This window comes from Heliangelus exortis, chromosome Z (assembly GCF_036169615.1).
Source record: "Heliangelus exortis chromosome Z, bHelExo1.hap1, whole genome shotgun sequence".
In the NCBI taxonomy this organism is placed as follows: domain Eukaryota; kingdom Metazoa; phylum Chordata; class Aves; order Apodiformes; family Trochilidae; genus Heliangelus; species Heliangelus exortis.
The window spans coordinates 36,923,850-36,940,570 of NC_092454.1; the positions used below are offsets into that span (position 1 = coordinate 36,923,850).

Sequence of the window (16,721 nt, forward strand, 5' to 3'; positions counted from 1 at the left end):
AATGTCTAAGTATTGGGGAACACCTTAGAAGAAACTTCATGACAAACCACCCTTGTGAGAAACTGTCACGGTTTAACACTGGCCCCGCAATTAAACTGAATAACAGATGATGTCTATTAATCCCCCTCTCCTCCCTGATAAATAAAGGAGAGAGAATAAGGGAGAGAGACTTATGGGTTGGAAACTGAACTACCCAGCTTTAATGAAACAGTAATGATAAAAAGGAAAAATTACTAAATATATACAAATATACAGGAACATTGATACAGCGTTCCTCTCCCCCTTGCCCCAGTAACTCTCACGTCACCACCGAGGCTGCAGGGCAGCCCTGGGAAAGTCCAGGCTGGACTCCTCGGGTCAGCAGCAGTTGGGAACTGGAGGCAGGAACACACAGATTCAGGCTGGCACAGATCAGGACCACAGGCAGACAAATGGATGGAATCATCCCAGGATGCCAAAACAAATAGAGACAGGTGAAGAAGGGCAAAAGCAGGAAGGGAAGAAAGGAAGGGGGTTTTGGTCATCTATCTTGTTTATTTCTCCCCAAAGGAGGGTTTCAGGTGGGACCTCTTTACTCCTTCCAGAGGGCAAAGTGTTTCTCAGAACTGAGCAGTGGTTCTGCACACCAGTCTCTGGCTGTAACTGTAAACATTGAGTGTTATCAGTCTCAGAAGCAGACACTGTCTGAGAAACTTGCTGTTAATTTCAGCAAGAGCAGCTACTTACAGGACACTTAGCTGAAAGCAAAAGTCCAAGACAGAAAATTACCTTTATCCTGGCCCAAACCAGGACAGCAGGTGTGCTGCCATCACACCTACAGTTCATGAAACAAGAAATCTAGTCTGTTTTGCCATTTGTTACTGCCTGTAATGAATTCCACTGTCATCTCATGACTATGATGAGACACCTGGCACTAACTATACACAACTAACCTGAATAGATATGGAAACAAATAATATAAGCCCTCAGTGTTCTGTTCTCTTGTCACCATGCTTCTGTACAACATTGCAGCAGCTAAACTAAGCAGGGCACTAAAGTGGAACAAAACTCATTCAGTTTTGGGTTTGGTTTTTTTTGTCTGTCTTTTTTTTGGGGGGGGTAGAAAGAGAGGGGGAGGTGGTGTTTTGGTTTTTTTGTTTTTTCTCTTCTCCTTCCCCTTAAAAAGAAGCAAGTAAATAAAAACCAAGTGCAGCAGCCAAACCTAAACAAGCACAGGGGGATGAATGCATGCACACGGGGAGGAGGAAGGGTAAGACTTGTCTCAGCTACACCTTCAGTTGTATTTGGCAAGCTACAGCAACATTTGAGCATTTATTGCTGGTGCTTTTAGGCGGACTGTAATTATAGGAAGAGGCAATGTAATTTAGAAAAATAACTTTATTTTTACATAATGAATGATAAAAGAACCTGGAATGCAAGTTGCTCTTGACAGAAAGCAGAAACTAGCAGTTCCATTCCATGAGTGACATTTATACACTACTGCAATTCTTGAGAAACTTAAGTTATTTTGCATCCAACAGCAAGTCTCCTGATACAATAAGAAGTAAAATCACAAGTCTAACTCTCATCAGGCACGAAACTGAAGTTTCCCTGAGAAGACATAACTACAAACTAGTGTATAAACTTTGTATCACATTATCAGGGGTGCAGGTGGGGGTGGGAAGAGTACAAAGCAAGATTTGGCTACAGAAATTTAAACACAAGTCCTCAACAGTCCATGCTGAAGCTAAAATTTTTTTGAGGATTAAGAATTACATATTACAGAAATACAGCAATTAGGTGTGATGACAACTGGCTTTGGTATATCCCCTTTTGTATGATTTTTAAATAATTCTAACATTATCGTTAACTTTCCTGAGATCTTTTGGTATCTAGTATGAAGTCTGCACAGTCCAGCTGCCTCTTCTTTTCTTTTTTTTTTTTTTTTTTTTTTTTTTTTCTTCTTCTCTGTTTTTTTCCCCCCTTCTTCATCTTTCCCTTCCAGGTAGTATTAGATTCTTGGGAAAAAAATGAGGAATAACCAACAACAACATGTATTTTCCAAGCCTTAAAACAAATAGTCTAGCCAAAGGAAGTCCATTAATTATACCTTGTAGATAATAAATATTCCACATAGTTGGCCTTACAAATATTGCCATCTTTGATTTTGTACCCGAGGTTCCAAGCCTCAGTGTGCAACACAAGGCATCCCCATTTTCACTTGAGACATGTGTTCTCTCCCCTTTGTCCATGGTCAAGGCAGGAAGGGCACTAACATATCAACATGGAGAGAAACATTATACCCACCATCAGCACCACCACCATCAATGTTAAACATTAAAGGACATAGCTGTATACTATTTGTACTTGTATTTCTTAACAGGAACAAGCAGTACTTCAGTTCTTTTGCAGATACAAAGCTTTGTGCCGCAGATACTCTTCCAAACATTTCACTGCAAAAGGGTCAACATCAGTGTCAAACTTATTAGCAAAGAAGTGGTGGTTTCGTAGCATCCAGTTCAGGTCTCCTACTCCAAAAACACAAACAGAGCGAACATGAACTCCACTGCACGGTGGGTAGGGTGCACCTTTGGACACATCACCTTCAAAGTACTGCCACTTGACAAATCTAGCCAGTGCATTCATGTCAGAAACGTCATACTTCTCACTAGAAGAAACCGCTCCAGGCACTTCAGGGATTCTCTGAATTGTTGCCCACAGATACTCATCTGGGCTGTAAGTATCTTTTGCCCACTCAATGAACTTTAGTATCTTGCTGTTTTCTAATATGTATTCAACAAATCTTCTGCTAACTACAAAATAGGCACTACCAGAAAAAATCGGAGTGCTGAGAGGTGGTAGCTGTTTGTCTATGCCTGTGTTCTTTATTTTACCATCAATAATCTCATGGTGTTTTTTCCACCTTACTTCTTTATAAGCAGGCATTTTTTCTGTTTCCAGGCTGTTTTCACCCTTAAGGGCCTTCAATTTCTCTACTATTTCCTGGTTGGTCTTTATAGGGAAGTCCATGCCACAAAGGTTTATTAGGTATTTCCAGTTTGAACTTCTTCTATAGAGGTCTTTCATGCAATTGATATCTGCCTGCACCCTGCTCCAAGAAGCATACACAACACTCTCTAACTGACTGGAAATAAAGACATTATCAAAACATGAGACTATTCCTTTCACAGCAGCAAGAAAAGACTCTGGAGACTTTTTGTCAACATGAATGCAGTAAAAATTCTGAGGGGCATAGATTGATCTTAAAAGCCTATCAAGCATCTCAATTTTGTGATAAACCACTATTGAGTAAGCAATTGGAAATTCTGCTTCTTCATTGCTGAGAGATTCCATAATATATTTCCTAGTCTTCGTGAAGGAGGCACAGTCTGCTGTCATGTTAATATAGTCATTTGTTGTTAGTCTGGGGCGCTTCTTAAATGACACTGACAATGTCTCCAGTTTTACTTTTTCAATTTCTTCTATGTCCCCCTCTATAATCTTGGTGCAGTTAACACTGCCAAGAGGATCTTCTTTTGTCAGTTCTAGGTGTCTCCGATTTAAGAAGTCTTGTTTTTGATTAACTTTCAAAACAGATATTATTACTAAAATAAGAGTTAGACCCAAGAAAAGCCTGAAGCGTGAGTTGTGGCAAAACCTTAATTTCCTCTTCAGCATTTCAAATCGCAGGCAGCTTTGCACGGCTAAAAAAAATTGCCTTCCACTGCATTCATACCAGCTTCAACAACTTAAGAAAAAAACATTTTGCAGGAATTTACCGTTTGACATGGAAGGAAAAATCCTAAAATAAAATTAAATATAGCTGTCATTCAAAGACCAAAAGGTTGCTTGAAAAAAAAAAAAAAAAATCACCAGATAATAATTACATTGTTTTTTAGTGACAGGAAAATAGTAAAAAAACATTCTGTTGGAAATGGGAAATTAATGAATAAAATTAGCTTATTTTTATAGAAAGATTGTGAAAGGCAGATAATTTTCATGAGATGCTATTTCTGTAATTCTAAGACTACCAACTGAAGCTTAGTATGAAAACAGAGCTGATTCAGCTGCATCTGACAAAATCAAAGCCAGTAAGTCAGACCTGTTACTAAGAACCCAGTATTCGATGTTAATTCATACTTCAGAGTTTGGTAACAATGTTTTAGACTCACTTAGGCGGTGACATAGATTTCATTATAACTTACCACTCATTTCTTGAACGGTAGTCGTACTTTTATCTTCACACTGAGAAGGCAGTCCCTGAAACCTTTCAAGATTTTTATGTCTCTTCAACTTCACCCAGACGAGCTTAGCAATATAATCAGGAAAGAGCTGATGAGAAGGGGAGAAAGAAATTAGTATAGCAGGGGTCCTCAACTTCTAGAGATGCAAGAACATGTGTGACTGAATCGCTGGAGTACCTTTTTTTAAGGTAAAAGGCAATACTCACAGATTAACTACAGCTGATTTGAGTTAAGTTACTGCAAATGCACAGAACTGTTGTTACCATGGTTTTAACACACTTGTTTTTATAGTTCAGTGATTGCTTATAGGTGGAAATGTGCTAGAAGGGGGAGTTGCAATAAAATTGATAGTATGCCAGTCTTATTTTCTCTTGGTTTCACATGCACTACATAATTTTTGTATGTTAGTCCTATTTCCCCTTAGGCGCCTTTTTTTCTGTTTCAGTATTTTGTGAAGGGATCACTGCACAGTAATGCAGCTGCTGCAGTTTAACTGTTGAAAAAACTGCAGTCTATAACTGCATTACAGAATGGGTCATTTGTAACTGCATTACAGTCTTTTGAAAGTATTACCTCATGCAAGTAAACTGATCAAGAACAGCACATCTTTAAACAACTTACATTGCCACTCAAATGACAATTTGCACTCATAAATTTATTGCCTAATAATTCACTGCAGTGAAGTTCTGAATTTCAAACTAATCTCAAATTGCAAAAGCCAATATAGTTCATAGAAAAAGTCTTATAAAATTTTAATCTATAATATTGAAGTATTTCAGAGATATATAGAGCTTTTCATTTTTACTCCTCTGAAGGAAAAAAAAAGTTCCTCTGAAAAATTTCCGAACAGTTCTAGGAGGAACTGCTACTGAAAAAAAAATGGTAAGAAAATCTGCTTAAGAAATGTGTGCTGTGCCCTCTTCTGGGTTTTGCTGACAGCTGTTCATTGTAAGATGTTTTTTCCCCCTCTCTTTAATCTACCACAGCATCATTTTAGCTTTTAGTACTCAAACGGTGGCTTTTAACCTGCTACTTGAGAATGCCCAAACAGGTGCATGTAGAAAACTGAAGCCTGGCATCACAGAGTTTTTTTGTAGTCACGGCATCATGGGGATGCATTGCACATTGGGTCCACCACTAAGCCCACAGCATTCCAAACTGACTGGAGGGAATTGATCCAAGTGAAGTATGTGCAAGGAAGGTGCAGATCACTGCATAAATGTCTAGCATAACTATTAAGGTTTAGCAGTATTTTAAGAAAGTACTGTAATCAAATATTTTGTAATTCAAACCACCAGCAGGCAGAGTCCACAAATTCTTTGTGACTAACAGCATTATATAAGCATCTTACTTACTATAAAGTGTACTTTGTCTTCAGATTTACACCTATAATTATTTTATCCTGCATTTCAATTTAATCTTAGTGAGGTAGACATTTGTTCCAAGTCCATTTCAGGTGTATAGCGGAGTCAAAGAGGAAGAACTAAAATTTTAATCCTTAGGATAAGTAGCTAGGTGATTTAGTATGCAATTATGTCTGAATGCATGGAGAAGTACTTTTTAAGTATCAGGTCTCACACTTTTCATGTAAAAAAAATAAAAAGCCAAGCTCCAAATTATCACTTTTGGTTAGCAACGTTGCTTCAAAACCAGACATAATTTAAAGTGATTTTTAAAATGCTTTATAACTTTTCACACACTTACTTACTTGACAGCCTGCTAGTTTTGACTGGTGTATATGATCTAATAAAAATAATATTCATCACATAGGAAATTAAAAAGAAAAGGTACTAGCTATGTGATTGTCTCCATAATGTTTATCGTGTATATACTTCCAAAGGATGAGGCCTGTGATACTGGTTACTAAGTTACTGTTTTCCCCCTGACAGCTTAGAAATTAAGACTCTTTTAGCCCTTTATATGTACTTCAAATGCACTTACATTTGTGAAGCTTCAGCTGGCAGATGTTGGAATCCTTCCTTCTTTAGGATGGGAGTTAGGACTGCTATGTCATCCTAGTCTCAGTTTTTTCTGGTAGCACAAGCATGGTGCAGTAATGCACACTTCAAGAGAACTGCCCACCCCTCCCTGTTCCTTACAGTGCAGGAAGACAAAGCCTTAGCTGAAAACTACCACTGCAGCCTTCACCTTTTACAGTTTCCAAAGAATAAAGCTTGCTAAGAAGTCTTTCCTGCTTCTGTTTGAGAATAAAACTTACTCAAAAGCAGGATTAAAAAGGTCTTTCAGAAAGACCGTAAATACCCACCTGCATGCAATTCCTCTATTGTTTTGAGCTCAGAATATCAAACCCTGCATTTCCATTACAGCAAAACAAGATATCTGCAAACATTTACACATTAGCACAGGTTTTATCTTTAGATGGAGTTTTTCCCCACATTCAAATTTCTCTCACTGGCATGCTGCTACCTCTGAACAATCTTAACCATAAGTTAAGAGCTTGTTTATGCTTGCAATTCCATTTCTAAAAAGTCCTAAATTTTCACCATATCTCAGTCTACACAAAAGCCGACCTTCACAGGGTAAGGACCAACTGATACCTTCCATTGATACCTTCCAAACAAACCTGTTTCTTGCTCTACAAGCCTAGAATACTCACTTAACATAGCTCCACACTGCAATTGGCAAAGCTTTTAACATCCTTTTCTCAAGCTCTCTCTGTGTACCTCTGTTGCACACATCAGAGAATGTGGTGTCAGAGGCAGCACTTCATACCCTGGGAGAGAGAGAGGTCTGTGCAGTGATGAAATTACCTTATACTGCAGACTAGGTCTTGCTCCCAAGCTGAAGTTCAGTTCCTAAAGTTACATACTTGACCCACTTCCTTCCTTTAGCAGCCTCCTCCTCAAGTCAGAGCCTGTATTTCTGGTGCAGAAGTCATTAAAAGGGGAAACAGAACAGCTGATGGTACTTGGAAGAGCAAGGACAAAGGCTGAGCTAGCTGATCACTTCCCATTTTCCTGCAAAAAATTATTCTTCACTGCTATATACAAACTGTGTGGCATGACTAAACACAAAACCAAGACGATTTGGGGTTGATTTCTGCTGCAGACTAGTGTCCTCCATTTAAAAAGATCTTATGGAAAGAAGCATTACTATACCTAGTTTAAACCTCCATTTCTAGCACCTTCTTTGTGTCAAATCATTCAGATCATCTGCCTCCTGGCTTATTCATCTGTGAAACAAGTACTAATACCTGGCAGTTTGGAAGATGTCTTGGTAAAAGTTAAATCAGGTTCTGATTTAACTTTTAGATTACTGTAAAGATGCTACTGTAAAACAGATGATGCTGTTAACAATGTATTTATCTGGTTACTCTATAAACTTGTGTTAACCCTGCCATTGTTAATCTGATCCATGGTACTGACTGAAATGAGTCTGCAATAGCCTACGTGGGTACTCATGCCAAAGGAGATGAAGGGGAGTAATGTTCATCAAAGAAAGGTCACAGACAAGGGGAGTCTTTTCCTAAAATATTTTGAAAGCATAGGCAGCCTCTAATCTAACCAGTATTACACCAGGATGGCTCCACTCTCTGGGGCTATAAATTTTGCCCAAGTTACAGCATCAGGATTGGGAAAACAGGATTCTGTGTCCCCAGTAGTTGTAGGGCCCTCCTCATGCTAGCTCATGTAAAATACATTGCCCACCTCTGTCCTGTCTGAAGTCATTTAAAGAGCAGAGTGAAACTGTAAACTAAGCATTTTTTTAAGCAATTACCATACATTTCTACATTAAGTATGGGTTTTTTTCCTTGGAAAAAGCAATTAGGGCTTGCTGCGGGATGGTACAGCAGGGCTGGAGACACAGGAACAAAAACAACAAAAAAAACCAAACAAAAACCAGGTGTCTTTTGATTTTGGCACTTTGGCGTCATCTCACATCAGTGGAAAAACTGTTGAGGCAAGATGTTAAGCACCAATTTAGCACCCAAATGGAAGCACTGTAGCCTTCAAAATCAGAAGGGGATAGATAGAGGGTAATTACAAAAGTACTTTGCAAGTAGCCTTTAAATCTTGTGAAAGAACAATAAAAAGGCAGGGAAGAATTTAGAGTTAGGCAGCATCATGGAGGCTGTCAGGTGGTCAAAATGAGTTATAACAAGAGCAGGGAAAATATGATAGGTCTTGAAGGCTTAGCTGCAATGTTCAGGTGTCACAACTTTCTCAGCCCTGTGGGCTACTGGACCAGCTGCTCCCCCTCGTTTTCACCTTCAGTTCTACACCCTCTAACAAACACCAGAGGAAGCAGATGGTCTTGTGGCTTCTTTAGTGACTTTTGCCAAACAGCTACTGCAAAGAGGATTCAGCTACATGAACATTATGCAGGCTTCTATTTTATGTCCACAGACACATTAGCTCTTATCAAAGATTTACAAATGGTAATTTGAAAACTTCTTGGCAGCTGCACTAATATTTTACATCTACTAAAAAAAAAAAAAAAAAAAAAAAAAAAAAAAAAAAAAAAAAAACCTGAGATCTTTGTTTTTACAGAAACATACTGAAGAAAACCCAAGTGGAAAATGTAGTGCTGAGTACACCCATCTCTGAAGTGGTAGCTGGGATGGGCTAGGAGACAAGTAATCATTTTAGTGGGTGGGGAGTGACAGTCAGAATTGACTTATTTTTCCCTTTTCTTGCCTCAGTGGGAAGGAAGATATAAGGAAACTTCTGCTGCTCCTGAGAATAATGAAGGAGTACATCTTGACAAGCTCCATGCTGTTCCCTTTCCCCGCTCACAAATTCCACCTGAGATACCAAACTTTTCCTCAGCACTTCAGAAGGTCCTTCACTGAGGGTGGATTTGCTGGAAAGCCCTTGAGTTGTACCACTGCATTATCCAGGAAGCTTCAAAGCACATGCCTTGTAAGCAGTTGCTTACAATAAACTTGCTTCCATTCAGGTTGAGAAATGCACAGCATTCATTTTGATGAGGATCTGATTTCTAAAGGCCTAAACAGCTTGAATTAACACAAACATGCATAAGCACAAAGACAGACTGCACAGATGCAGGGTTATCTGAAGAGATCTGCCAGACAAAGTTCAGTAACATTTACTCAGCATTTCCATAATATAAAGCATTCCAATCTTGCAAGTAGATATTCCTGTCTGTAATTGAATGAAAGTATTAATGATTGTTCCATTAGATAGTCTACAGTCTTACTGGAAATAGGAATTGGTCATAAGCTCTGTGTTTGGGTTACCATTAGACTTTACAGTGCTAAGACCTTAATTCTGAAAGACACACAGGCAGCATCAGGCTTCCATGTGGGTGCAGTTGTCTGATCACTGATAACACTCTGCGAGAGCAGAGCTTAAAATAAAAAAACAAAACTAATAAGAACAAAACAATAATAATAAAAATAAAAAATAAAAGTAATAAAAAAGGACAGTTCCCTTTTACAGTAAAAAGGAAGACAGAAATGTCCCTCGTTAGCTCAAAAAGCAGCCTTAAGCAAAACTCCACAAATAACGAGTACTGCTACACCTACCACTACGTAGAATAAAGACTGAGAGCAGCTTAAAGTATCTAGCATTTTTTCAGGGGCAAAGGATGAAAATAAATCCAAACCTCTAGGTTATTTGGAGATCTTACATTCAAATGTCATGAATCTGACACAACAAAATGTTTTTCTTTTAAAAAATCAGTAATGCCCACACAAATATACAGTCAGTGTGAAAAATGGCACTGAAAAAAAATACATGTTTTGGTAGCCTTTCTAGTATTCCCCTGTACTACTATATCAAGTGAATCTTCCTCAGAGCAGCTCAAAGTCTAACTCCCATTTGCATTGCCTGCGGTACCTCTAGGGGCCAACATGAGAGCTGTAACGTTAAGAAATTTCAACTAAGTAAAACCATTGTGGCAAAATTTTCCAACCACAAGAAATCCACACTCTTAGTACATAGAAAAAGATACAGTTTACCTCAAGGTAACTAACACAGAACATACATTCACAAAAAAACCACCACTAAATCTTTCAAGTTTTGTTGCCCAGTTTAACACCCAGTACAACTGCCTGGTGCTCTACCAAGCAATTTGTACACATTGGCTACTTCACAGTTAAATGGTATCTACTTTCCTCACATTATTTCAAAGTAGCAACTATAACTTTGCCAGAAGCAGAGCAGTCACTGCACCCACCTACATAACTTTGCTAATTGCTACTTTGTGACAACACATTTCAGAATCGGAGACTCTGGCAGACACTGCTACAGGAAAGGTAATATCTATTAAAATACTGATAAATCTCATGGGTGAAGGAAGATGCTGTCAAATTTTTGACTACTTGGATCCCTCTTCAAGCTCAACATTATTCTGAGAAGACTTACTTCAGCCAATGTTTTAAAGCCATGCCTACAGTCACAGTTCAGCAGTGAGCCAAAGAACAAACAGTACCAGCAGCACTGGTCTCCTCTAAGAATAGATGTCTCTCATAGCTACAGGACTAACAAGGATCAGTATCGTGCTTAGGTACAGAGGTTTAACTCTGTTGTGCAAGTCAGTAAGGCAATACTTCCTACATTTAATCTACAGTTTAAGACGTACCATATTAATATTTTTGCTGTTTTTTCACTATTCCCTATTTCACTATTCCAATGAGTTTAATCGGAACTGCAAGACAGCTGCATATAAAACTAAAGTTCAAAAATACAACATTTTGTTGTCTAGGAAGCAGATACTATCTAGAAAGTAGGTCCCATTGCAAAGTACATTACAGCCATTCAACCATCCCCCACCTCCTAGCCCAGTATTACAGTTTATAATGCTGAAATACCACCAGCAATGGGTAAATTTCACTGTTATCACGGAAACTTGATACTGGGTGGGAACTGCTGCCTCTTACTTCTTTCCTTACAGGAGTTTTCAGTAGAAAAGCATTCCAATCCTTCCACTCTTCAAAAAGATAACCAAAAGAAGGCTTTAAAATCTAATCAAGAACAAGATGTACCATAATAATAGGACAACAATAGATATATTTTTGGTAAGGCAGTTACCAAACACTGAGTTTTTGTTACGAATTATGTTATTCTCCAGTGGACCTACAAAACTTTCTTAGACAACCTATTACAGCTTTCTGAGATGTGATAAGGTTTCCTGCGTATTTATCCTGGGTATAATAGCGTGCATTAAGTAGCTTCCCTGAAGCTATGAGGTAAACCTAACAGCACAAGTTACTTCAGTTCTACTAGTCGGGCACGCTACATTCCTGGGCAATTACCCTCTTTTACTTCTCCTAAAATGGAATTCTAGGTTGATAAAATTAGGTGTTTTCAAGATTTCAGGAGCTCGTGAACTACAGTAAATGGAGAACTTCTGTATTATACTGGAAACAAAGGAAAAGCAGTCAGACATAATTAGAAAAATTAAATGTAATCGTAGGTCTAGCATAATGTTTTCTAGTGTGGCAACAAATTTTTTAGAGTGGGATTTCACTCAGTAGATCACCCTATTCTCAGCACAACAGACTGTAAATCTTCAGCTTGTAAATTCCCCAGTGCATTTTGTTTAAGTTAGAAAAAAAGAGAACAAATGCGGCAAAGATGTTCGTTGGATTTTTAAAGCAATTTTTAGCTCTGTTGGCCTCAGAAAAGCAGTATTACTCCAAATGATCCAGATTCATAGGAAAGACATGATCTGGATGGCTGTTTATTACAGGCACAGTAGAAAATAACCGAGGTGAGAAAATAAAAGTAGTATTTTCTTTAGTATATATCTACTTTCAAAAGCAATGTACCACTGTAACTGAAGTCCACCTTGAGCTACAAACACTGTGTTATTTTTCACCAGAATTTTCAAGTTGAAATTGATAGATTGAATTGCTAGATCTGTCCCCTTGTCTCTTACTACCATTTCTATCACTCTTTCCAGCTCTGAGGCTGCCCACCTCGTATTCCATTAATAACAGCTCCCAAATGGCAATTCCCTCCTGCCACCACCCCTCCTCTTTCCCACAAAGAAATTTACTTTTCTGAAACACACTGAAAGAAGGTAAAGTGCCAGAGCATAACTGAGCTTCCTGTCAGGCTTGCAAGCCCTCACACCCAACACGGGTCACAGAAAACTATTTACAACACTCTAAACAGCTTTGCTGTTCTGGAAAAAAAAAAGGGAGCTTACCCAGATACAGCAAGTTTAACAGAGTTCTAAAAAAAGGTCAAAAACCAGCGCACCTTAGGATGGCGATACCTCAGGACCATCAGATTTCACCTAAACCCTGCGCTGATTAACAGATTTCATACCAAACCAACACCTCCTGAGGCCAACAGAGTGCCCTGGACGCTGCCGCGGGAAAAGGCCAACGCGAGAAGGGGACACAGGCAGAGAAAGAGAAAAAAAAAAAAAAAAAAAAAAAATAGAGAGAGGAAGGGGAGAAAGGGAGAAGAAAGGGAAGACGAAGAAAGCTAAGAAGGGGAGGTCAGAGGAGAAAGGGGAAAAAAAAGGAAAGAAAAGAAAAAACGAGGATACAGAAGATAGAGAGGAGCAAAAAGGAGAGGCGGAGAGAGTCACAGCAGCTGCGCCTCCCCTGCCCTCCAGCGCAGCACCTGATGCCGGGCGTTCCCGCGGCTCCCCGCGCAGACTGCGCCGCTCCGCTGGGCACGGAGGAGGCTCCCGGGCAAATCGATGCTCACAGCGCGGCCCGGACCTCACTGCTCCCGGACCCCAGCACCACCCACCTGCGGGGCCGCGGCCGCTCTCGCCCTGGGCGGCGGGAGGGGAGTGTCGGTGGATGGCTCCAGGGCGGGCAGGGCGCCGCACGTCCCTTTCCTGCAGGGCCCAGCGCGGGGTTCCCGGCCCCCTCTTGGCTTCGCACCTCCCACGGCACCACCCACCCACCTACTGGCCCGGCCCGGGACCGCACGGTACTGCCCGCCCGCGGCCCCCGGCGCCGTGGGCCGTCTGCCGCCCCTGGCTCTGCTGGTGTCTGCCCTCTCCCTTTCCCCCCTCCTCTTTCTCCCCTCCTCTCCCTTCCTTCCTAGCTCCGTGTGGCGGTGCGGAGCTGTTGCCGTCCCATTGTGCAATTGGTCCTGTTGAGACCTTTTTTGATTTCTCAAGGTTTCCCCGCCCGTGCCCGTAACGCCGAAGCCAAAGCAGGACGGAGCGGGGGCAACTCCTCTGCCGCTCGTGGCAACAAAGGGCTTCCTCACGCTTCTCCAGACCACCCTGGAGTACGGCCCGGCCCGTCAGGAGGAGGCAACATGAGCAGGACGTAAACAGCGACCACCATCCCAGCGCAGCCGGGGCAACCTGGCAGCCCACCTCGGTTGTCCCCAGGGGCGAGCGGCCAAGTCAGCGCCCGGCACTGGAGGGGCTTGGCTGTGTTGCCGAGGTGTGCAGGTCCGCCCTTGCAGCACCCCTCGGGGCACTGTGCTGTTTTGCAGCCAGATGTGTTTAAAACGGGTCAATAGTTGGAAAAATCAAGAGACGGAGGAGGGGAGTGGGATGGGAAAGGAGCAGACCGGGTACAAAAATTGCATCTGTGAAACGAAAAGCATGTCTAGACAGAGTCTGAGGTCGACTTTGACTTGTTCAGTTTTTTTCCCGACGATAAACATACTCGGCAGGGTCTGTAGAGCTGTGAAACATGAAGGTGGTGCTTAGAGGCTGGCTGCTTCTTAATATGTTATCAAAGCATTTAAAACAGAAAAGTACATTTTGGGGAAATAGGAAGTTCAAAGAAAGCATCTTCCTCAGTAAAAATCCCCAAGTGCTGCAGCCTGCAGCATCTTAAAACAGTGCTGGCAGCATTCCTCAAGAATCCCCCACACAAAGGCACTATTGGGAGTGCAGTATGATTTGACAGATTGAGGCATGCCTAAAGGACTCCCCCGTCCTTTCCTCATCCTCGTTGTGAGCTCCCACTGGAGGTTCACGAATCTGCAGGGTAAGCAGGATCAAGGGGCTAAAAGCTCACACAAAAACGAGATTTGGTTTAAAGGCTGGTATGAGGAGACGCTGCCAGGCGAAAGGGGAGTTGCCTTCACATGTTGATTCCTAGATCAGACATTTTGGTTTGGAAATGGACTGCAAGACCTCAAATCTGCATCATCATGTTGTCAAGAAAATATCTGCCTTCTGGGTAGTGCATAGCTACATGCTAGCTTGGCAGTCCCCCCTTTTTCCAAACAGATCTAAGGAAAAAAAAAGGGTCTTTCAAGTGTAGTGCTTATTTATAGGACTGAACATCTGGTGGGGCACCGTTCTAAAAAGGCATTTCCTCTGTCAACTCAGCAGAGGTTGGTAACAGAAGTTTTTGACAGGAGTGAGAAATTTCAGGGAAGGGGGCAAGATTTCCTATTTGTTTTTCTCATTGAGGTTTATCATTACAGCTGATGACTGTATCTTGTTGATCTTGCATGTTAATTGGAAGAATATGTCACAGTGTAAATTTAAGTATTTGTTCTCTTGCTAAGTTGTCTGAAAATTACTGCAGTAATGCCATTGCAGTACAAGAAGTAGAACACTGAGTATTCATAAGCGAGCAAATTGGGTAAGCTCTGGGGAAAATGTTTCTTTCATCGTTTTTCATTCCCCCTGCCTTAATTACTTACACAGCTAAGAAATGTGTTGATTCAAAATAAGGAAAGCACTGGAGCTGATGCATGTTGCTGCATTAACAGAATGTACCCTCTAACAACTACTTCTCTGAAAGAAAGAAAAAAAAGAAAAAAAAAGCAGAAAAAAAGCATAAAAGTAATTGCTGAAAGTAGTTATTTCAAGTAGAAAGCTGAAGTTCAGAAATCTGTCATTCTCTAACATTTCACAGGTAGAAACCATGCTTGGCCAATCATGCTGGCAGTCTCATAAATTGTTTATTGCAGGTTTGTGAAATTTCAAGGACTGTACATCACTTATGGATAGTTTTCATCAGCTGATTCTGAAAGAAAATGGATGAAGTGGTTTTTGCACCTGGTTTTTAGTCTTTTAACCTTGAGGCTGGAATACAAAGATGACAAGAGTCCACAAGCTGCCCTTCCTTCTTTGTGATAGACCTGTGAGATGTGTGACTGTGCGGTAGCTGTGAAATAAAGTGAAGTAAAACAGAAAAAAGATATGCCATTCACCTTTTTGAAAGTACTTATAGAAGAATTTAATAAAGCAACATAAGAATGTGGAACTTAGAAATAAAATATAGACAAATGTGAACAAAACTGAATAAAAATATGGGGAAAATTAAATAAATAATTAATGTTATTAGAAATTTTTACTCACTTGCATGAAATCAATTTGTACATTAATATTTGATAGCTGTGGTGAGACCAACAATCCAGGGAGAGCAGGGCATATGAACAACATCATTGAGAAAGTTTCAAGATCAGTTTTGTCTGCGTGGCTAAACTTACCTAGTTATGGTTCACTATACAGCTTAAATATATTTCCACTAGAAAGACATCTGTTTCAGAAGTGTGCTTGCTGTAAATTGATATTAGCGTCTCATTTGTCACTTGAGAACTGCCTTCAGGCTTTTTAGGAATACAGAAGCTTTTAAAGAGCTGTGGTTTCTCATGCTCTGTTGTAATTTTGATCTGCAAAGAATTTTAAAATGTAATGATAACTGCTCAATCTTGTATCTTCTACATTTTGCCAGTTTAAGGCAGTAAAAGCTTCTTTTTTTTCTGAAAAATCAAGCAGTGGTTTAGCATTTTGTAATGTTAATATCTTCCCTGCTAACCTTTTCAAAAGATCACTTGTCTGAGATATTATGTCTAGTAAGTGTAACCCCAGTATCTGTTTCATGTGATTGTTCAGAATTAACATTAGGAAGATGTTCAATCTTAAGATCCATCATTAAGCAGACAGAGGATCCTAACCCCTGTCTGGAATCCTGCTAGAGCTTGAAGTGTGCTAAATATGGACACTATGCCTTTACTACTTTAGCTTTCTATAAAGAAAGAGTTGATAAAATCCAGAAATTTGTATTATCTTTTCTGTCAGTATGCCTAGAAACATTTCCCTTTGTTGTAAACTTAATGAAACTTAACATTCTTGCCTAGATTCCCACTGCTGCGTGCTTTGTGCCTTAGTAAGGAAAAATAATTCTAATTTTCCATTTGATGATGAACTTTTGAAAGCTGAGCCTTAGCATAAATCAGAGGAAGGTTGCATGAATTCAAATACTGTGTGCAGAAGGAAACAAAAAAGGTCTAAAGAAAATTTTCACAGCTGCTAAAATCACTTAAAAATAAAATGTTGTATGGCAGAAGGAAGGCACCCCACCCCATTAAAGAAAATATACCTGAAGGATATTGTAGTATACTTCCCTTTGGAGCAAAGTGTCTTTGTCTTCTGATATGGGTGAGTATTCATTTGTTGGGATGAACATGGGCTAATATGGGAAAGCCATGTTTTCTTTCTCAGAATATTTGTAATACATATTAGAAATACTCTTTCATTTTACTCATTGTGTGTTTACATAAACTTGTCACACCTTTTGAGAAGCAAATTCATCAGGTTAGTTTAAACTAAGTTTATATAAAT

The 16,721-nt window shown here is 40.1% G+C and overlaps 1 protein-coding gene across 5 annotated transcripts; it reads right to left on the reverse strand.

The window, feature by feature from the left end:
• Positions 1–1,359: 1,359 nt before the first annotated feature.
• Positions 1,360–13,041, reverse strand: GCNT1 (glucosaminyl (N-acetyl) transferase 1). 5 transcript variants are annotated; one of them, XM_071730573.1, is made up of 3 exons: positions 12,920–13,041; positions 4,185–4,311; positions 1,360–3,781 (listed from the first exon to the last, which is right to left on the reverse strand). In XM_071730573.1, the coding sequence occupies exon 3, from the start codon at positions 3,655–3,657 to the stop codon at positions 2,377–2,379; it is 1,281 nt and encodes a 426-aa protein (XP_071586674.1). In that variant the 5' UTR covers positions 3,658–3,781; positions 4,185–4,311; positions 12,920–13,041; the 3' UTR covers positions 1,360–2,376. The 5 variants fall into 5 exon arrangements, with proteins under 5 accessions (XP_071586674.1, XP_071586672.1, XP_071586675.1 ...); XM_071730571.1 differs by lacking the exon at positions 12,920–13,041 and adding an exon at positions 12,788–12,904; XM_071730574.1 differs by lacking the exon at positions 12,920–13,041 and adding an exon at positions 12,416–12,582.
• Between the last annotated feature and the right edge of the window lie 3,680 nt (positions 13,042–16,721).